The 21,744-nt window shown below is 40.6% G+C and overlaps 3 protein-coding genes and 1 non-coding gene across 4 annotated transcripts; 2 read left to right on the top strand and 2 right to left on the bottom strand.

Annotated features, from left to right (window-relative positions):
• Window positions 1–9: 9 nt before the first annotated feature.
• LOC104000915 (THO complex subunit 4A) lies at window positions 10–3,178 on the bottom strand. The gene is made up of 5 exons (XM_009423069.3): window positions 2,882–3,178; window positions 2,638–2,784; window positions 1,588–1,656; window positions 1,326–1,510; window positions 10–362 (listed from the first exon to the last, which is right to left on the bottom strand). Exons 1-5 carry the CDS (start codon window positions 3,038–3,040, stop codon window positions 203–205), a joined length of 720 nt encoding a protein of 239 aa, XP_009421344.2. The 5' UTR covers window positions 3,041–3,178; the 3' UTR covers window positions 10–202.
• A 59-nt stretch (window positions 3,179–3,237) lies between these two features.
• Window positions 3,238–3,311, top strand: TRNAV-AAC (transfer RNA valine (anticodon AAC)). The gene has a single exon. It is a non-coding gene; the product is annotated as a tRNA-Val (tRNA).
• Window positions 3,312–3,966: 655 nt separating this feature from the next.
• Window positions 3,967–5,784, bottom strand: LOC135595604 (actin-depolymerizing factor 7-like). Its single transcript, XM_065086755.1, has 3 exons — window positions 5,603–5,784; window positions 4,578–4,843; window positions 3,967–4,484 (listed from the first exon to the last, which is right to left on the bottom strand). The coding sequence occupies exons 1-3, from the start codon at window positions 5,603–5,605 to the stop codon at window positions 4,334–4,336; spliced, it is 420 nt and encodes a 139-aa protein (XP_064942827.1). The 5' UTR covers window positions 5,606–5,784; the 3' UTR covers window positions 3,967–4,333.
• Window positions 5,785–12,604: 6,820 nt separating this feature from the next.
• On the top strand, window positions 12,605–21,667 carry LOC104000917 (arginine biosynthesis bifunctional protein ArgJ, chloroplastic). The gene is made up of 17 exons (XM_009423071.3): window positions 12,605–12,831; window positions 12,904–13,032; window positions 14,567–14,690; window positions 14,936–15,009; window positions 15,141–15,185; window positions 15,292–15,342; window positions 15,424–15,492; window positions 15,633–15,691; window positions 16,374–16,443; window positions 16,574–16,654; window positions 16,751–16,837; window positions 17,200–17,322; window positions 19,071–19,133; window positions 19,405–19,482; window positions 19,647–19,792; window positions 20,335–20,405; window positions 21,362–21,667. The coding sequence occupies exons 1-17, from the start codon at window positions 12,772–12,774 to the stop codon at window positions 21,442–21,444; spliced, it is 1,413 nt and encodes a 470-aa protein (XP_009421346.2). The 5' UTR covers window positions 12,605–12,771; the 3' UTR covers window positions 21,445–21,667.
• Window positions 21,668–21,744: the final 77 nt, after the last annotated feature.

Raw genomic sequence — 21,744 nt, 5'->3', positions numbered from 1 at the left:
CACCAGATGTTCACTTTAATCCAGTAGCACGTTGAAATCAAGTGCGATAATAGTAAGAAAATGAAAGCCCTCAAACCCAGTCGGTACTTTAACAGTATCATCTTCCCTTCCTACATTATGCGTGTTTACGGAACAATAAACTAGCAAGCCCTATCACGCAAGCAAGCAACAATTATAAACTAAAGAAGCCTATTAGGACCACTCAGTTGGTTTGCATTGCTTCTGCATGGTATTTGTCCAACTCAGCATCAAGTGCTGCAGCAGATACTGGTTCACCACGACCTCTACCTCGTCCACGGTCCCTCCCCCTTCCACGGCCACCACTTCGTGGCCATCCTGCAGAACCCCTTCCTGGCCCAGTGCTGCAATGCCAAAGCAAGTTAAGAAAAGTCATGCTAACTAAAATAGAAACCCAGATATACGATGATAAATAAAGCATTTAGCTTGAGTTACTTTAAATAAAAAAATCACTAGATAGGTGTGGCATTCATACAGGAACCACTAACATTAGGAAATATCAGCTCAAATTAGAATTTGTATAAGGGAACAAACCAAGATACTCGAGTAAATACACTATATCTGATATTTATGTGGAGTTTGGTGAACAATCCTAAGTTATAATTTCTTTGAAAAATAGCTCCTCTGGCACTGCAAAATAGCTGCAAATTTCAAGATGATCACACATTTTCTGAATTTTAAAGTTTAGAAAGATGACTTGGTTGATATCTGTCAAAAAGCACATGCCCTATACAACGGCAATTTGGATTCATGAGATTTCATGTATGATGATTAAACAATAAAGTTCACCATTCACAGTTTTATCTAAATCATGCATTAAAATTACTCATTAATATACACCTTCCTCATTACATACTAGAAAAAGAAAGGGATAGGATGGGATGGCATAGAGTTTCACTGGAGCAAGAATCCTACAGAGTAGTCCACATGTGATGACGACAAAACAACAATGGTTGTATTGAAGTATATAAAACTCATTAAGCTAAAAAAAATAAAACAGTAATGGTGGCATATGCAATCTTGTGTATTGTGATCATATATTGGTGATTGTGCTAACATGATCAGCTCGGAACTTGTCTATAAAATCCACAACTTTTTAGGAAAGAAATGCACAAGATAAAATAAATTGATTAAACATATTTCATATATATATATATATATATATATATATATATATATATATATATACACATATATACATATACATATACATATACATATATATATATATATAATATTTGCAAATAACAAGGCTTGATCAAATAAGAGATCAAATTAAATCTGAGACGCTGAAGAGTATAGCAAACCTTTTGGAAGCACCATTAGAATTCCCAAAAGTGCCATTAGATAACTGAGGCACAGCAGCTGGTGTTGAGATATTCATTCCAATAATTTCTATTTTCATTGGCTTTCCATCAAGCAGCACATTGTTGTATCTCTTTACAGCAGCTAAAGCATCGGCCCGCCTTGCAAATACCACTTCAGCCGTTCCCTTGAATTGTTTATTCCAAACATGAGAAGAGACTACCACGTTGAAACTAAAGAACTACTGTCAAGCTGAAGGACTACCTTAGATCTTCCGCTTCTATCATAATTTATTGAATAGCGCTTCAGATCACCCACCTCTGAAAAAAGCTCCTGGAACAAATAAAACATAACATCATAAAGAAAGGCCCATAACCAATTAACCACGACAGTAAAACTAGGAAAAAAGAGCAAGTGAACTTAATAAGCAAAATTAAAGATATGGAGCATTCTTACAACCGAACATCGGACATTTACTCTGCTGTCACGCACACAGTAGTTTATTTTCCACAAAGCAAGCTCTTAGATTAAACAGGATATCCTAATAAACATGTCCAAAGTATGTGGTCACTAATAAACAGAATTGCAGATGAAGTACACATAGAACTCTTCTTAGACAAATCAAATTATCAAATTTCCTTTTTTTTTTCTTGCTTACCATTATAGATCCTCATCCTAACTATGAAGTAAATGGGACCAAAAAAATTATGAAGAGAATTTGCATCTGAAAACCAAGATATCACATCAAACATGATCATGCACACGAAAAGATGTGAATATTTTGTTGGAAGAAAGACTGCAATTTTGGTTGGAGAAACACGGTGTCTAGGTAGACTATGGTTAAAACAAATAGAAAAATAGGGTCTGAGCCTCAGTGATTCAACAAATCATGTATATGCAATAATCTAGTTTTCTAATCATCATGTTCTGTCTACCTCTATCTGAACTTTTTCCTTCAACATGATGCTATCTATTCCAACCTTTGGGTTCTAAGATGTTATCCCTTCATCGAATACAAATTAAGTAGTTAAATTGGTCTAAAAGAGGGCCTATATTGTAACACACCAACACGAGGTCAATCAAACCACGATATAACTTCTGTTGTAGAATCAACGGATTCATACACCTTGCTAGAAAATAATGAAATCTATTACACGACAAATACAGAAATCTTTCTGGGTGACAAACAAAAAGAAAAAAAAAAAGACAACATCTATGGATCCCATGTTGCTAAAGACAATACATCAAAATTCTGATCAAACAACCAAAACCCAGATGTCCGCAAAACGATAAAAGGGAGGAAAGGGTCCTCACCTTGATGTCCTCGTTCGAAACCCCATATTCCAAGTTCGAAATATACAGCTTGGTGCCGGTCTCTATGGAAGACGCCCTAGCCGCTGGAGCAGGAACACCGCCCATCTGAGCCGCGAACATGTCATGCTGCCACGCCGAGTCCGGAGCCTGGGATCGGAGATCAAGTGAGAAAACCGGAGGAGGCGATTCGATCGGATCGGCCGGGATCAAGTTCGGAGCGCCGGAGGAAACCCTAATCGCATACCTTCCCGACAGAGTAAGGGGCGGATCGGTTCGCCGATCTGTTAGGGACGCGGCGGGCGGGGCCGGCACCGGAGCCACGGCCCCGTCCACGCCCCCCGGGCGCCGATTGTTTGTTGTTCTTAATGATGTCGTCGAGGGACATATCCAGTGCGCTCGACATCACCGAACGATCGTGAGGCGAACACCTCGGAGAAGGGCGGGAGAATTTTGGAGTCGATAGGCGAAAGGGTTTGGGGGTGAAGAGATGGTTGTAATCAATTAGAGGCGGCGGCGACGATGAGGAATAGGGTTTCGAGGGGAGGAGACATAGAATAGTTTAAACTTACTAATATAGGAATGACAAAACCAAAACAAACTGGTGTCGTGGTGTAGTTGGTTATCACGTCAGTCTAACACACTGAAGGTCTCCGGTTCGAGTCCGGGCGACGCCATTCTCTTCTTTAATTTAATATTTATATTTTTTTTAAAAGACGATTTTTCGGTCAACTACAAAAGCTAAAATATATACATTTCGTGCACCACTTCAAGAAATATCGCCCACAAAATCATCGAGTGCCTAAAATGCCAGTGAGTTCTCGGAGGGTTAACAAAACACGCCGAGCAAAATCCTAGTTGTCATATTCGTGTGGAAGTACAGCCCTTAAGAGGTAAATTGCTTCACGTACATGGTGACGACCAATGCTTGTGCACTTCAAGAAGCCATTGCTTATGGAATTAACTCAAAGGGCTTCCTTCAAATGGCACACAAAACACACACACAGAAGCTCGAAACGTATACTACCAATGAAGAAGCTGAATCCTAAGATGCCAAAATATACCAGTAAGAGATACTAAATACAACAACGTAGATATATCACTTGATGAGCCACGAAGAAGATTTGCACATTGCTTTGATCAGCTTGAAACAATTCTTCAGCTAAAGTTCCCCAAGAAATTAATCCACAGAATTGTGGATATAAACAGAGGAAAGATGACCCAAAATACTTAATAGTTGTCTCCTTGGTAACAAGTTTGCCAGCAAATTTGCTACAAGAACTGATGACCCACAAGTAAAATAAACAGAAACAAAGATTAGTGATGCAGATATAAAAACAGTAAGACTGGAAACTTCAACATAATTAATCTGCAATCAGCGCGACAGAGAACATCAATTGGGGTCAAGCATCCATGGGAAGATAATTGAAATAGCTACAATTATCGCCTACTACCCCACAAATTGTTGCTTGCCATTAGCTTGTAGACATCAGTGAAGAGAAACCAATCCCATCAATGAAATCACAAGAGATACTGAAGAAGGAAGATGCCTCATATAGGTTCTATTTGGTAACTTGAACCATAAGCCCACACAATATCTAGGGAACTGACTGTTCCACGAAACTATGAACATTCCAGTGAAAGCGAACAACCACAGAAGAACAACTCGACCACACAAGCGAGAGGTGCATAGGCACACTCAATTGGCACGGCCTCTTATAACATCAAGGCCCATCTCAGTAGGATCAGTTGCTTGCAATTCAACCTGAATGCCATCCAGCTCTCTCTTGAACCTGTCCTTGGAGCTCGCATAGAGCATCTTGCTTCTCACTCTTGATGTGTCAGGGGACCTTCATACCAAACAAGGGAAAATAATTGGAAGTCATTATCTATGAATTAGATGGATCTTAAACAATGTAGAGTAGAGACAAAGGTAACTTTACCACGCAATAAAAAAGATCTTGCTTTTCTGGCAATTCTCCTCGGTCACAAAGTCGAAATCATAAATTGCATATCTGCATTCATTTGCAGGAAGACTGGCGGTAAAATCATCGTATGTCAAATTGGGTTCGCCAAGCGTCTCCACGATGACCTGCTTCAGCTTCTCATCGATCTTAAAGACTATGAAACGGTAAGTTCGCTTTGCCTTCAACTCCAAGAACTTCAACTTGCAGTCATCGTTCACTGCCATTCCTGATGCAGCATTAGCCTGCCATTTCACAACATAACAAGTTACACCCACAAATGCAGATACCATGATCAACAAGCAAATCTTGATCTGGTTGAGACAATACATTGAAACTAGATTTACTAGGAAACATGCCACAAGCAATATATTAGCAGCATAAGCATTATAAATTCATGACACCGAGTCAGATCAATAAAACATGCCATAAATCGATCTATATTATGATGACAAAAGTAAGAGCTAAAAAAGGATGGAAAAGACAGTCCCAATCCCCACCAGTTCAGAATTATACGTGTGTATATAAATAGAGAGATCAAGTAAACAAAATCAAGCCTTGCATCACTGCAATCAAATCCTACCATAAAACAGAATCCACTCCATCCATCACCGATCGTCACGAAGACCAAAGCACAATTGGCCCAACCTTTCCATCGGCATAAGCAGAACCAACGAAGAACAGCGCGAGATGGGACGATAAGTGAAACAGAACAACGATCCACGCATCACCAAGATCGGACACAACGATCGGACTTCCAACAATCAAATCGACACAAATCAGACATGCATCACATCAGACGCACGCACAAACCCTAGCCTCACGGAATCAAACACACAACTGACCATCAAACAGAATTCCACAAAACCATACACAGATTTCGCGAAACACAGAACTATTATACAATCAACCACTGGTCGATTCATTAAGACCGGAATTTTCTTGATCGGTAAACAAGAAGGGACGGGAAAAAACTGGCATCGAGGAGAGCGGTAAGAACGTACCATTTTGTGGGCGACGGCGGTCCGAGCAAAGAGATCGGTGGGGAAAATTTAAGGCTCAAGAAATGGGGATTGAAGATCGGAGGTGGCGAAGAGGCAGAGAGAGGAGGGGAGGAAAGGAAAGGAGAGTGGTGGTGGGGTGATAGTATTCCTTCCTTTTTCGTCTGGGGGAATGATGGATCATTGACGACCGTCACAAGAGGCGCCCACGCAAAGCAAGGTCTGGCCAATTACATTATGCCACGTTTCTACCTAACCCACGCCGTCAGGCAACGACGTCGCGCGCGGTAAATACCTGCTTATTTTTTAACGGAGTGTATCGTTTCGTATTCCTCTGAAGCGACGCCAGTGACCAAAAAAGATATATATATATATATATATATATATATATATATATATATATACACCCCTATAAATATATATATATATATGCATACGTATACTTCTTAAATCTACACTGCATATTTGTCGATAAACCTAATTTATATGTGCAACATTTTTCAAACTCTTAAAGTTTTCATTTTTGTACGGTTAATGAACAAAAGTACAGTGGCTGATGAGTCAGCATGGTTAGGCCCACTTGCCGACATCGAGAACTTTTGACGGGATAAGTAGGTTGATGAGGTGGCTGCGCCCCTGGAGCATCTCGGGCGAGGGTTGAGGTGGTAAGATTAGTCGGGTCCTCGTTGGAGGTCAGCACTCCAAAGCCAATCAACCCGAGCATTGTTTATGGCGAGATGCGTCCTCTCGTCCCCGGGATAGTTGGCGATCTTCCTCGTGACGTGGGCGTCTCCTTAAGATGGGAGGTGCGGGTTGGCGCTAGTCGGGTCCCGAACCGCTGGGCCACCCTTCTCTACGTATTGGGTGACGACTTTGGGATGAAGACACTCGCAGCTTGATGGCGATCGCCTCCCTGCAAAACGACATTCGTTAGATGACTCCCGACTTTGGCCCCTCCGACGAGCAAGTTAGATTGGTTCTGATTCCCTTCCCTCCCCCCCCCCCCCTCTTGGGATCGGGCCGAGGGTATTTATACCTGCATGCGGGAGTTGGTTGGGCCCTGGTTTGACATGGCCATTGACTTTCGTGGGGGCGGGACAACCCCTTTGATGAGATAGTGTCTTCGGAGGTGCTTGAGCAGCGTCAGACGGCACTGCCCTAATAATAGACGACACCACCCCAAGCTCTTGGGGTGGTCAGGTTGCACAGTTGAAGCTTGACGTAGCATGCACTCCACAGTTCTGGTGACGTACTGTCACGGACAAACTTCTAAACAAGGTGTTTGATGTAATGCTTATGTATGTCCGTGTCGTTTGGCATGTTCATGCCTTGTACAGAATGTAAAGGGGCAGCCGAAGGCTTATAAGTCCCATTTTAGTTGGGTTGGTGGCCTCTTTAGGCTTGTAAATAAAGGTTGTGTCATGTAGACACGTGCGAGAGCTTTTCGGTCTGTAATGGACCATTTTACCCTTTGTTGTGCCACTGTTCAGAGCTTGTAAAGTCTGTTTGTAATTTGCTTTGTCTATGAAGTGTTTTTCGGACATGTTTGCTTGTGGATCCCGTTTGAGGCGTTCTCTTTAACCCGTTCTCTCTTTTGTTGGTCCTAAGGGACAATGGGAGGCTTCGGGGAGGCTGACCTTTGCGGACGGACGCGCAAGGGTGCCGCACGACTTAGGCAAAACCAGCTAAGTCCGTGTCATATGGTATCAGAGCGGGACAAGCACTCATAGAAACACTTGACATGCAAACGTGGGGGACCTAGCGGGGCTGCGTTGAGGGCAGTCAGCACATGCGCGACCGTTTGAGGGAAAATGGGCATGGAGATGTAGGGAAAAGAGTCGCTCAGAGGAGCGGGCATCTGAGATTGGCATTCAGAGGAATGGCCAACCCTTCGCGCAAGAGGCACCACGAGAACAGGCAAGCTTGGAAGAATCTGGAGCGCACAAAGGTTGGGATGGCTGAGTTTGAGCTACGGCTCAACGTTGACAACTTTACTTGATGGTGCTCAAGGCAAGCGAGGCGCTTGGCAAAAGGACGAGACCATGCAAAGTGGAATGAGTTGCTCAGCGACCGAAAGAGTTGTGCAAAGCTCACAGAGGTGAGGGGAATTGCTAACTCGAAGAATTCGGTACTCATGCATGGGCTTGTATGCGGACGATGGATTGTTCGTGGCCATCCCAAGGCGACCGAGACTCGGCGCCATGGAGCATTGAAACTTTCTCTTCGGCATGCGAAGGATACGTCCGGAGGAGGCTGAAGTGTGCAACGAGTTCAGCATGTTGCTAGGCCTGGAGGGGTGCAGCGGTGGCTGTATTGACGTGGAGGCGCAATCTAGCAAGTGCGTTTGCAAGAGGCAGAACAATGCACAGTTTGTTTAGCAGATCGGAGTAGTCCAAGGGGATGGTGGTCTCCGAAACGAAGAGAGATGTTGCTCCAACGGGACAGTTATCCAGGAGGGATAAGTCTCGGCTCTCCAGAGGGAGAATCATGTGAGACGGACTTCACATGTTGAGGAGGAGTACCTCACAAACAACAACTCCACGAAGCTCAATGGACCGAGCAAGCAGCGAGGAGTTGTCACATGATATCGCTCGAGAGAATGCATGGGTGGATGCATTGCGAGATCAAGTGGGGGAGCGACCTGAAGCAACTTAAATGAAGGCACACTTAGAGTCGATATGGAGATCGGACTCAAGGGAGGGCTGACCCGTGGAATGGTGGGCGTGAGGGCCACCATCAACTCAATGCAAAAAAAACGAGGAGTGGAGCAACTTGGGGGTAACTTGGCGAAGTACTCAAGCCGCTTGAAGGGAGCTAGCATAGAAGTTGGAACATGGAGCAGAGGCACAGTGCTTTCCTTAGACAGAGGTCAAGGACATGAACTCTTGCAGAGGCAAGAGTAAGATCATGTTGTTCCATGGGTCCTTCATTCTGACGGAGCAGACTCATCTTGCATGGTGCCAAAGACGAAGGGAGCTTCGGGGCACATGCACCTTATCTCGGAGGAGCATTTGATGGAGGAACTAAGGCGACTCAATTTGCGGAGGCGAAATTGAGTTCAGAAGGCCTTAGCACGGGGCAAGAGGATGCAGAGGCGGGTACTCTTGAAGAATATGCCATAGTGTTGCCATTCGAGTTGCTATGAAGGAAGCGGTGCGCAGCGGAGATTGTGCTGGTAGGGGCAGAGGCCCAGGATCCAGGCAATGGTGCACAATTTACAGCGAAGTCGGTGGACTTCGGGAGCTTCTAGGCGACGGACTGTCCTAGAGCGGTGCTTCATCTAGGTGTGACCCAAGAGTGGGTGGATGAAGGTCGATTGCCAAAGGAGCGAACAAAATCGAAGGTGGAGGAGACCCTGCGATGTATTGGCAGAGGCCACACATGGAGGGTTCACAATTCGAGTTTATTCCACAAGGATCAGAATGCAATGGAGATGTCACCAGGAGGCGACATGGTGCAGCGGATCGTGGTGGGACAGTTCGTGGCAATGCGATACACACGATAGAGTCCCGGGAGGGACTAGATCATATGGAGGTATGATCGGGAGCTACTGGGAGCTCCGCTTTGGTGAACAACACGACGGCAAGAAGGGCTATGGATTCAAGGAGTGAAGGCCATGGTACCGCACAGGCGGGTCTTCCGGGCGTGCACCGAATTTTGCATCGGATGAAAACCTTGGTCATCAGCATATGGGGGCTGGGTTCCACCAAGGGAAAAGTTCGAATGCAAGTACCAGTGAGTCCCATGAGAGGGACTTGATCATGCAGAGGTATGATCGAAGCAGCTGGAGAGTTGGACTGCTCCAGAGCTCATATTCGCTTAAGGGAGCCCGACAAGTCAGAGGACAAGGTCGAGTAAGCGAACGTTGCTACCAAGGAAGCTAAGGAGAACAGAATCGGTGCAAACCCTACAATGTGATGGTAGAGGCCATGCATGGGAGTTGCAGTCTGTCTTTCCATCGAACAAACAGACTGCTTGGAGAACACAGAGGTGTTGAAGCAGGAGGTCGAAAGGGGCGAGGAAGCGACGACAAGTCCAGAGGGACTTAGCTACCCAAAATCAAGCAATCAGTGAGAATGGAGGTGGACTCAGAGGAGTATCACAGAGACATATCTACTGATTGTGAAGAAAAGGGATTCAGAGGCGAGGCGACGGATAGTAGCGCCATGGGCATGGCAGCGCCATGGTACCGTAGAGGCGGGACTTTCGTGAAAGTCATTGATCCCTTGCTCTCACGGAGGGAGAGTGCTTGGTCGTGAAAGGGGCCGAGGAGGTGGAGCATGCAGAGGCAATCTCCAAGTACCGAGACAAGGCTGAAGGGCAGAGGCCAAGAAACTTCGTAAGACCGGTGTCAACAAGTTTCTCATCAAGATAGCCGTAAGTGAAGGACTTCGGGTCATGCAAGAGTGCACGACCAAGGAACGAAGCAAGCAGTACGCGGTGCTGTACCTTTGCTACTCAGTGTAGTAGGCGGCAGGGTTGATGGAGAAGACGGTACAATCCCAGAGGCGACCTCATCTATCAGAGAATTACTCCAAGTTGGGGTGAAAACTTCCTGCATTCCAGAAGTTCAATGGCATTGAGAAGGTGAATCACAGTAGCTAACTCAACGCAAGGAGTGCAAACACTTCAAGTGCTTCAGAAGTGTGAGCAAAGAGCAGGCGAAGACCAGTAACCAGCTCGATGCATGAAGTACAACCTCGAGGAGGCGGGCGAAGTCAAGTAACCTTTGCCTTCTCAACTCTTAAGAGAATGGGCGAAACCGAGTACCCCAGTTCTCTTATCTATCTAGCAGAGGAGCTCTGCACAAGTTCAAAAGACCCTTCGAAGATAATGGAAGACAATAGTTGTCAAATCCTCACCAACGGTGATCAGTGCTACTGAGAGTAGATTGTCCGCCTCATTTCCCAACGAAATGCCAATCGAAAGCGGAAGTGATGCGAACCTACTTGGATGTGACAACTAACTGAAAAAAGAGTCAATGAGCAGATTTTGTGGAGGAAGGACCCAAAACTTCAGAAGTTTGCGAGGCGATGCTCGTTAAAGCTCCAACAAGCATCCACCCAGTTCAAGCAGCATGTGGAAATTTTGAGAGACTGGCGTAGTAAGGATGGTCTTTTTCCTTCATTTGGGGGATCCGTAAGAATCAACAATGATCAACACAACTCAGCCAACCCCACACCAGAGTCAAGAGTCATTGGTGAGTTGAAGCAGCATGGCGGATCAAAGGTTCGACTACTCAGAAACAGCAGCGGAGAGCAGCTGGGAGCCAGGAGGCGCATTGCAGCTAAAGCAGAAGATCGAAGACTCAGCAAAGGTGAAGAATTGCAGTGTTCACAAAGGCTTCGACGAGGACGTCGAAGGGATAAGTGGGGGAGAATGTCACGGACAAACTTCTAAACAAGGTGTTTGATGTAATGCTTATGTATGTCCGTGTCGTTTGGCATGTTCATGCCTTGTACAGAATGTAAAGGGGCAGCCGAAGGCTTATAAGTCCCATTTTAGTTGGGTTGGTGGCCTCTTTAGGCTTGTAAATAAAGGTTGTGTCATGTAGACACGTGCGAGAGCTTTTCGGTCTGTAATGGACCATTTTACCCTTTGTTGTGCCACTGTTCAGAGCTTGTAAAGTCTGTTTGTAATTTGCTTTGTCTATGAAGTGTTTTTCGGACATGTTTGCTTGTGGATCCCGTTTGAGGCGTTCTCTTTAACCCGTTCTCTCTTTTGTTGGTCCTAAGGGACAATGGGAGGCTTCGGGGAGGCTGACCTTTGCGGACGGACGCGCAAGGGTGCCGCACGACTTAGGCAAAACCAGCTAAGTCCGTGTCAGTACGGTGTTGCGTTCGCGATTGTTAGTTTACAATGCTTGTTGGAGATTCATCTAGGGCCAAAATACATCCTATCATGTACTATTAAAATGTTTATGAAACTCATATAATTATCAATGACGAAATACAAACATTTTCTTTATTGAAGTTGTATAAATAAAAAATCACGACAAACTAATATGATTTGATATGTAATGTCCTTTTTTTTAATTAGCAATAATGTTCTCTACTATTAAGCTTGAAAAACAAATCCATTATCAATAAGCTTAAGATATATTTAAGCCATCCATTACCAATTAGAAGTCAATATGTAGATTCTACTTGAACTACTAATGTATCAAATGGACACAACATGCCAGCATAACACATAACACATACATAGTTTCATAGTTATTCACCATCAATCGAAACTATATATATATATATATATATAATTAAAATCTTTAGCTAACAGTTACATTGGAAACAAGGGATAATTATATACTATTCCCTATAGTTAATCATGATTAGTATTCTAATATCTATATTTTTAAAAGTAATATTGAGTCAGTCAAATATTTAATCTTGATTTTCTTTACATCATTAACTTTCTCAACGAAAAAAAGTAAATATATTGTCACGTACAAAAATAATACGAATGAAGAATAAAAATATAATTTTTATTTTAAATTATTAATTATACATAAACTTTCATTTTCTCTTCGTATCACCCGTCGCTCATTGCATTTGTTGATTTTGCTCGCTTGTCGCACCTATCACTCGCCACACTCGCTCACCCCCCCTCCCTGTATTTGCTTGACTATCGCTCGTCCGTCACACCTACCCACATGTCACTTGTCCATTGTGCCGACTCGCTTATCGCTTACCCATGTACTTGCTCGCTCGTCGCCCCTCTTTCCAACCTGCTCATCAATAATTTTTACTGTATAAAAATTACCACTATGATTATTATGTTTCATATGTGTTTTTAGTTACAATTTTTACTATACAAATGTAGCAGAAGATGTCAACTCTAGAGGTGACAACTTCTAACATTAATAAGAGATTGATAGAAAATTGCCACAGTAGAGTCAAACTCCAGAAAAGTGAACCAATACAGATATCCCAAAACTATTTTTTTAAATATAAAAATCAAAAATATTAATCATAATTAACTTGAGGGGTTAATCTATGATTACCCCTCATTCGGTCCCCTACGATCGTGAATAACTAATCGCGCAGCTCCAACCTAATCGCGCCCTCTGAAACCCACTCATCACTCCCGGTCTCCAAACTCCACTTGGGAAACAGATTTCACTTGCGCCGCCCGGACCAAGAAACGAAAGACTCAAGGGTAATCTTCCGGCGATGGCTCTTGCTCTAAACCACCCGCTCTCGCTGCCGGCGTCTCGCTTCCATCGCGTTAAGGTCATTTCATCTCTCTTCATTCCTCAGCATCTCTCGCCTATCTCTTGAGCGCGTGGGTGTGCGACCCTACAGGTTTGTGGAACCCACGCAGCTCCTTGGCATCGGCTTCGAGTTTCCGCCACCATCTCTCCGGAGACCGTTACGGCGTCGAGCTATATCCCCGCGGCTCCGATTTTTCTTCCCGAGGGACCGTGGACGCAGGTCATTTCCTTTCTCTCGCCCTAAAATTTTGATAGCTGTACTTCGATGCCCGTAGAGAAATGACCGGTTCCGTGTGTGGCAATGCGATTATCGTCTGCTGTGCCCTGTATTCCCTGTCGTCGACAAATCCCGTTTAGGACATATAAAGTTTTATGCTGCGTGTGCTATATAAAAAGCAGATTATCTCTGAGCACTTGACATGAATAACAGAAGATATCTTAATCTATTACGGATATGATGTTAAGGACAAGTATAGTGGTAAAATCTCTCTCGAAACCATGGTCACTTGATTATTATTACAAGTTCAACAAAAACAATAAAGCCGAAGTTCCAACTATCATAGGATATAGATTTTTGAACTTATGAATAAGCAGATTGCTAAATTAAATTATAGTTTCCTTTTACCTTTCTTATTTAAATGCTAGAAATTTGTGAGGGTATATCCCAATTCGGAATTAATATGATCAGATGGACATTGATCAGGATTGGTCTCAGAGTATCTGGAATAGGCATGACCAAATGGATTGTTGGATGAAGCTGATCTCAGTTGATATCCAAGAACTGTTATTGAGGGTTTTGAGATTGGATTTGGCAGATTCTGTTGTGAATCTGCCATGTTGATAATGAGACCATGATATGAAGAGAAAAAGGGCTCACGATAGAATGGTGTAATTGAGCCTTTCAACGTGTGACTTAGGGCACATAGCTTCAGAAAACACACCGAAAAGGCTGTATGTATCCGCATCAATCTCCAAAATTCCAACACTCTGTTGATGCAGATCGAACTAGAGGACCTGCTAGTCTAGTAGGTTGGTGGCTATAGTGGAAGAAAAGAAAAAGTCAGAAAAGAAAGGAATTGAAGGGTTGGGATAAAGGGGAGATTTAAAGGAGAAGATAAGATATAGATATGTAATAGGTTGTCTTGCAATCCTGATACCATCTTCGTGTAGAATAGGATGACTCTTCTGAAGGAAATTACCAGCCCAATAGCAAGAATAACCTTTTATCATCCCTTTCTGCCTTGACCATCCAATCAATCTAATTTCTCTCTGAGCATCTGTGTGACAGGATGAACACCAATTGATTTCATTAAAAATCAACTTGGTAACGGCATAGTAAAATGCTTATTTGGAAAATAGAAAACCAAAATATATCAGCCATTAAATGAAATACAGAACTCCATGATCCAAAACTTTCTTTCAAGAAGGTGGTTGCTCCCCAGTCTTTTTGTTAGTGCAACTTTCTCCAAAATTTTCCAGAGTTTCTTACTCATCTCTCCTGTATGCTGTAATTATATCTTTAGTTGTAGTTGTTAATAGCCTGCACCTAGAAGGTCGATGTTTCTCTGTGTATAAATTGAGCTTGACAAATAAAGTTCATGGTACTTAGATGCTGCTTGCTGGTTAACATCAGCATCACATATACCTTTTTCTACTTTTAAGCTTCAATTTTTAGAGATAGTAGTATGCAAAAGTAAAAAGCATTTTAGATACATATCATAAGATTTCTTACTGTCACTGTCACTATCTCATAGATACCAGGTGGTGTTACAGCACCAAAAGGGTTTAAAGCTGCAGGCATATATGGTGGGCTGAGGGCAAAAGGAGATAAACCTGATTTATCTTTGGTGACATGTGAAGTTGATGCAGTTGCTGCTGGTGAGTTTACTTATTCCATCATAGCATAGGTACTTGACATAAAATTTTATTAGACTGAAGATAACCAGCAAATATTATTTAGTAAAAGGAATTCACTGTTATTATGATTGCCAGCCATGCTATATTTGTGATGTCACTATTCCTAGGTGCTATAGTGTACTCTTAATGATCTAACATATCTAAACAAGAAAATGTACTCTTACCAATGATAGAATGATGAAAACCAATTTTTTTTCTATCTCCAGGAACTTTTACTACCAACATTGTTGCAGCCGCGCCAGTTATCTATTGCAGAAATGTCCTGGACACCTCAACTACGGTCTGTAAAAAGTTTTCTTTCTCATTATGACACTTTTCTTCTTCAAATGAAGGTTAAATTGGCTTTTTTGAGTTTGTCAAACAAGTCCGTACATGGAGTCATTTGAGCATAGAGCTTTATTTTGTGTTTAGGCACGTGCTGTATTAATTAATGCTGGTCAAGCAAATGCTGCTACAGTAAGTACATTTATCAGCTTTGTCGAAATATGCATTTCTCAGTAAATATGATTGTTCGTTAATCAGTTGAGATTTGTGATGCTAACTGATTCTTTGTACATTATAGGGAGATGCAGGCTACCAGGACACCATAGAATGTGCAAATGCTCTTGCTGAGGTTCTTTCTAATTTTCGGACTTTTAGCTTTTGGTCCAAAATATTTATACATGGCTTTGATTTTCTTACTCTGTTAATACAGCTCCTTCACATTAGGTCAGAGGATGTCTTGCTTCAGTCCACAGGTGTTATTGGTCATCGGATAAAGAAGGTAAACATAACCTGCAATTTGGTACCTAGATCATGTTGTAAATACTAGTGGAGACATATTTCCTTCTTTTAAAGTCTTCTGAGAATCTTCTTCTGCAAAACTTTCTTCCTTCTGGTTCATACTTGGTTATGTTTGTGCAGGAAGCTCTTGTTAATTCGCTTCCAAGACTTGTTGCTTCACTATCATCAACTGTTGAGGGGTACTTGTCATTATAAATTTTGCATTTGATTGAATAACATACTTCTAACCATGGCACTTGTTTGGCGACCACTATATTCTTATATTTCCTTTTTATAATGAATTCTCTTTTCTCATTAGAAAGATATGTGTTCCCATATCAGATGCGTGGATGTGTGATTTACTACAAGCCTGTAAATAGTAAGATGAAAATACGTTCTTATATCAATGACTTTGTGCCAATGGACAGTCTAACCATGATGAAGTTTGTCGATATTGTTCTAGCTACATGGTATTGATGTGTTCTTACAATGTTTTATCCATCAAAGCATCCTGGGTATCCTGAAAAGTGTGGTTTAAAAGTGGCATGTTAATTACACTCAATATTGATCAATTGCTTTGAAAAGCAGGATATACAAGTTTTTATTCTATCGAATCTCAAGTTTTCTTGTAAATGATTATTATAGGAAATGTGAACTATAGACATGCTTATAAAAGATATTCTCATCCTGATAAGCAGATATTTAGATCTTAATTCTAAAAGATTATGGCAATGTTTTAAACAAGCATGTAAGAAATCAATCTTGCAAGTGGAATAAATTGGTTTTACTACATGATTAGTTTATTTAGATCTTTATCTATTTCTGTTATAAGAAATTTACGTTTCTTGTTAGTATTGCTCTATCATTTCTCTGTTTTTGCAGGGCCGACTCTGCAGCTGTTGCCATTACTACAACTGACCTTGTAAGCAAGAGTGTAGCTGTTGAAACAAAGGTTTGAAGTTTTGATTGCTTCAGTTATTAGATTTTGTCTAGCTATAAAGTAGTTCCATGATTTGATTGACTTAGTTTCAGTTTGATAAATGTGTTGGTAATTAGCTATTTGCTTTTCTGGATGGTATAAGGTTGGAGGAATTCCTATAAGAGTTGGTGGAATGGCAAAAGGTTCAGGAATGATTAACCCAAACATGGCCACAATGCTTGGTGTATGTAATTTCTCCTCACTTGTATACATGCAAACATGCTGCAATCAAATCATAGAAGTGCGTTCATTTCTTGTTGTTTACTTTGTGATATTTTAGGTTATAACAACTGATGCTTTGGTCACTAGTGGTATTTGGAGAGACATGGTGCGCACATCCGTTAATAGAAGTTTTAACCAAATCACCGTAAGTCATTAAGTTACTATTTTCTTGTTACTTGTCAACTTTAAGAGAATCTTTGGGGGCTAGCAGCCTTTCAAATTGAACTTTTAGTTTTCATGATTGTGTAGTATGTGAATATGAATCCATGTGCAACAAATTGTTTCTCATGTAACCAATGATTAATGGTAAGTACAGTATCTTGGTACTGTCTGATAACTGTTTCATTTTATGCAATTATTCTCTAGATCTTGAACTGAAGTCATGATGGAATGAGTAATCTGCAATTTTTTACTTACCTTTTCCTTGTTATCTCGGCATCTCACAGAGATGCCATGTGTATTGAACTTTCTTTATAGCCTAACTCAGTTCACATTCAATCTTTCAAGGTCGATGGAGATACAAGTACAAATGATTGTGTTCTTGCTTTGGCCAGTGGATTATCCAGGTCAAATTGTATTTCTTCTCTTAATAGCAATGAGGCTCTTCAACTTCAAGCGTGTCTGGATGCTGTATGTAATTTTCTAATGGCCTGGCTTTTAATCTTTCATTTTTATCAGACATGTTGAGTCTACTTTGTGTTTGTATTTCTAATAGATAGGGGATTACCACCAAACTACTAACATTCAGTTTTGTTTAAATATGCATCACAACTATCTGAAAATTGTTGATTAATATATTTTTATATGATAAAGATTTTGGATTACAGAACATAAGACATGCCATTTTTCCTATTTACCTTGTTCTTTTCTGAAAATTTCATTATGATAACCTGTTTTGTGGAATTATGTTGTAGTTCTCTGTATATGTAGAATCCTCTGGTCACAATATAATTACCATCTCATGAAAGCTTGAGAATCCCAAAAGCAGTGCTATGCATGACACTTCTGCTATATCTCTAGACTCTAGCTGCAATAATTTTGTTTTTCATTGACTTCACATTGATCTTGTGTTAATATGTGTAATAGCTTTAACCAATTTCACTCATAATGATTATATTACACAGTTTGCTAAAAGTTCAATGAGGTGGGAGTTTGTGACTAGAATTATAGAAGCTATAATGCACCAAGTCTTTTGGGTTGACTGCATGGATCTTCTTCTACCATCAAATAAGCCCCACCAAACAACAACCTGAGTAGACTTACTCTAGTCACAGAGTGTAAAGTTTCATGGAATGTCTATTTTTATGGAATCATTTTTTATCTTAGTAATTAAATAGGACTGGAACAATACCACTTTTGTAATATAATATTGTTGAGATGGTAAGGATATCTTATAATTGAAAATAACTTAATGCGTAACAAGTGGAAAAAATTACTAACTTGATTTGTGGTTGTACTCTTGGTAATCTACTGTTAACCAATAATCTAAATCTCAATGGTTTTGATAATCAGTCTGATTGATATAGTGCCTAACTACCTAGATACTAAATGGTATATTGACGTGTACTATCCAGTACTCAAAGAAAAAAAATTGAAAAAAAAATACTGCCCAGTACAGGACGACGACTGGATGATAAATACTGAGAGTTATTTTCTTATGGACTTTTCTTCTAGTGTTATCAGGTGTCACAGTAAGGTAAACTGACTAGTATGCTGGTACCATATCAGTTCAATATGTTGCCAAAACTGATATTGAACTTAAATTCTAGAAGAATATGTATTCATTTTGGATACTGTTATGTTTTTGTCTTTCATTTGTGTTATTGCTTTACATTTATTCATCTGAAATTGAGAGTTGTTATTTGATTTATCCTGTATAGCTGTTATAGAAAATGGGCACTGAATTGATGATTCTTTTAGCAACTTCATTTGAACTAAAAAATATGAAATAGTATCTTACTGTGGACGTAATGATATAAGATCATTACAATTCTTAAGCTTTTTCAGTGTTCTTACTGCAAATTCTTTTGGACTGTATGAGATACCCAAAAGATGGATCTGCTGATTGTACTTTTAACTCAATTTGAGGACAACAAAATATTGTTCATCCTAAACAATCAAACTTGTGTTTCATATGCACAAATTTGTTGGGAATAATGAAGAAATTTTAAAGAAATTTTAAAATTCACAGTTTTCTTATGATTGTTTTACATAAATATGTTGTTGTTCAAACAATAATTTAAACCCAGATTCTCTGCTCATGGAATGACCACTATATTATACCTTTTGTTTATGGATGCTGGTAATTTAAATTGGTTGTATACAGTATAGGAATCTATTATTGTAGTTATGAATTGTAAATTCTTGTTTCATTCCAGGTCATGCAAGGTCTTGCAAAATCAATAGCTTGGGATGGGGAGGGCGCAACATGCTTGATTGAGGTTTCATATGATGAAGCAAAATTTTCTTTTCTTCCTTTGTCATAAATCAATATATATTTTATGCATGAGATCCTAAACACGGCCTGAGCAGATGAAGTAAAGTTTCAACTTACTGCATAACTAATTGAAGTTCAGCTGGTTAAAGTTTTAACATATGCTGTTATTTAAATTTGATGGATTTTATTTTATAACGTCAACTTTCTTCTTATGATATTTTTCAGTATAAAGGATGAAATAGTCGATGCCTATGAATCGTCTTTCATGATTTTAGGTTACTGTTACTGGTGCGGGTGAAGAGGCAGAAGCAGCAAAGATAGCCCACTCTGTGGCATCTTCTTCACTTGTCAAAGTACGGTAGTCTTTTTTGTCAAATTATTTGTTGTCCAGCACCGTGTTGACTGTTGACAGAGAATGATAAAAAACAATTCTACATTGTTTCATCAATTTTTACTGGTTATTGTGTTACTATCTTAACTTGCCACAACAATAACTCGGATTTAGTGATGCCTGCAGGCTGCTATATATGGAAGAGATCCAAACTGGGGACGTATTGCATGTGCTGTTGGTTATGCGGGCATTCGTTTCAATCCAAATGAACTTCACATATCACTTGGAGATATTCCACTCATGAGAGATGGTCAGCCACTGCCATTTGACAGGTCAAGAGTTGTCTTCCATCTCTATTGCGGAACAGATTTACTGCAATCATAATTATATCTTGGCGATAGCACAACCTTTTTCCAGAGCAAAAAAGCATTTATAGCCCAGCCAGTATAAGAGTTTGTACAAAATGATGCTTAGAGAAATCCTATATCCATAAGCACCATAAAACTTTAAGATACCTAAATTTTTTTCAGATGATGCATCATAAATTGCATAATACCTGATTTGCTTAGAAATGTTGTTTATCATGATCATGATTATATTGGCATCTGTTCACCTATTGCTTGTAATCTCTTGCTCCATGTTATCATCTGCTTGCTTTTAACTAAATGTCTCGAAATATTATGCTTAGCTGTCTAGCATTTGCAAGGCATACAGTATAGTTTGTACAATACATAACATATATGTACCTCCAGTGGAGGTGGATTTTACCGTTTATTCAACATATGCCATCTGGGAAAGAAATATTTTATTTTCCATTTTTATAATGTATAATATTGTAACTCTTGTATTGATTGATACTTATTAAATGTTACAGGGCTTTGGCTAGCAAGTATCTTAGGCTGGCTGGCGAATCCCACGGAACTGTTAAAATTCATGTATCTGTCGGTAAGTTTTAGTTGACTAACGTAGAACAATTTAAGCTGCAACTTTCTTTTGTTCATTCTTGCACGAGACTTCATTAAAAGTATACGGTCACTTGCACAGCACATGCACTTGTATACTGTATAATGTTAACCATCGGATAAGAATCTAGTTTGTTACCGCTATCCAAGGATTTTAATTTCAAATAATACCGCTTGTCTCGGGGTACGTATTGATCCGCCAGCAGACCAGTACGCTGACCATCCGCTACCGGGCAGTACCGTCAATTAGGGTTGTTTCTGCTCCGTTACCATCCCAAATTGATCGTCATCGCTCGCTACCGGGTGGTATTAACCAAGGGAGAAGAAAGAAGAGAGAGAAGTGAACCTAGAGATCCGGCATCGCTCTTCCTTCTTGTCTGAGGCGACAAGGCCTCGGTGTCATCGACGACTTGAGTCCTCGGTGACGTCGCGAGGAGAAGAAACTGAGCATTGTCGAGGTGGCGTTTCTTCTTCCCACACAAGTAGAAGAAACGAGGCAACGAGGCAATCGACGACATTGCCTCATCGCCCTTTTTTGCATGGGGAGAAAGAAACGGTTTCTTCTCCCCATGTGTCAAAAAAAAGGCAATGAGACGATTGCACCTGCGCTCAACATATATATATATATATATATATATATATATATATATATATATATATATATATATCGTTCAGTATACAGTACAATATTGTACCGAGCGAATTTCAAAATTTTATTACAGTATAAAATTTCAATCCTTGCTGTTATATAAAAAAATAGGAAGAAAACGTTTATACTCTTTTGATTTGTGTCAAATGCAATTTCTGTGCTTAATAATACATAGTCACATTGCAGCATCTTATCCAGTATAATTACCCGTGTCATGTGAAGAACATGGCTTTCTATTCTTGTTCCTTTTTGTGTAAACGTTTGATGCCTTTGTTCATGCTCTATAACAGGGAATGGCCAGGGATGCGGAAAGGCTTGGGGTTGTGATCTCAGTTACGATTATGTCAAGATAAATGCCGAGTACACAACCTGAAATGTTAGATATTGCATGTTTCTGCTTCATGGTCACTGGTCTTTTCACCAATAGCTGAGGTGCCACGGCAGGAAGAGAACATATCACCATTAGACTCCTGCCATGCATTCAACAATTGTATCTTTGATCATCCATCACATTGATAGAACATCGTTGTCTCTGATATTATATGTGGTTCTTGGTGATGGGAGAAAATCCAAACTACTTCCGGCATTTACAATCACATGAGGGAGGAAGTTCCATATGCTATTAATAAAGCAGCCAGTGCTGGCAATCACATTAAACAACAAGCAACATTTG

Source organism: Musa acuminata, chromosome BXJ1-10 (assembly GCF_036884655.1).
Source record: "Musa acuminata AAA Group cultivar baxijiao chromosome BXJ1-10, Cavendish_Baxijiao_AAA, whole genome shotgun sequence".
NCBI lineage: Eukaryota > Viridiplantae > Streptophyta > Magnoliopsida > Zingiberales > Musaceae > Musa > Musa acuminata.
The sequence above is the reverse complement of the archived record's forward strand: the minus strand, read 5'-3'. Positions and strand labels throughout refer to the sequence as shown.

Bases quoted from the DNA above. Each gene is read 5' to 3' on its own strand.
- LOC135595604 (XM_065086755.1), bottom strand. The intron at 4,485-4,577 runs GTAAAGTTACCT...TTTGGTATGAAG, and splicing joins AAGATCTTTTTTATTGCGTG to GTCCCCTGACACATCAAGAG.
- LOC104000915 (XM_009423069.3), bottom strand. From the start codon at position 3,040: ATGTCGAGCGCACTGGATATGTCCCTCGACGACATCATTAAGAACAAC. The intron at 1,657-2,637 runs GTGAGGACCCTT...TATTTGTTCCAG, and splicing joins TTTCGAACGAGGACATCAAG to GAGCTTTTTTCAGAGGTGGG. The intron at 363-1,325 runs GTTTGCTATACT...TTGGCATTGCAG, and splicing joins TCTAATGGTGCTTCCAAAAG to CACTGGGCCAGGAAGGGGTT.
- LOC104000917 (XM_009423071.3), top strand. From the start codon at position 12,772: ATGGCTCTTGCTCTAAACCACCCGCTCTCGCTGCCGGCGTCTCGCTTC. The intron at 14,691-14,935 runs GTGAGTTTACTT...TTCTATCTCCAG, and splicing joins AGTTGATGCAGTTGCTGCTG to GAACTTTTACTACCAACATT. The intron at 15,493-15,632 runs GTAAACATAACC...ATGTTTGTGCAG, and splicing joins TTGGTCATCGGATAAAGAAG to GAAGCTCTTGTTAATTCGCT.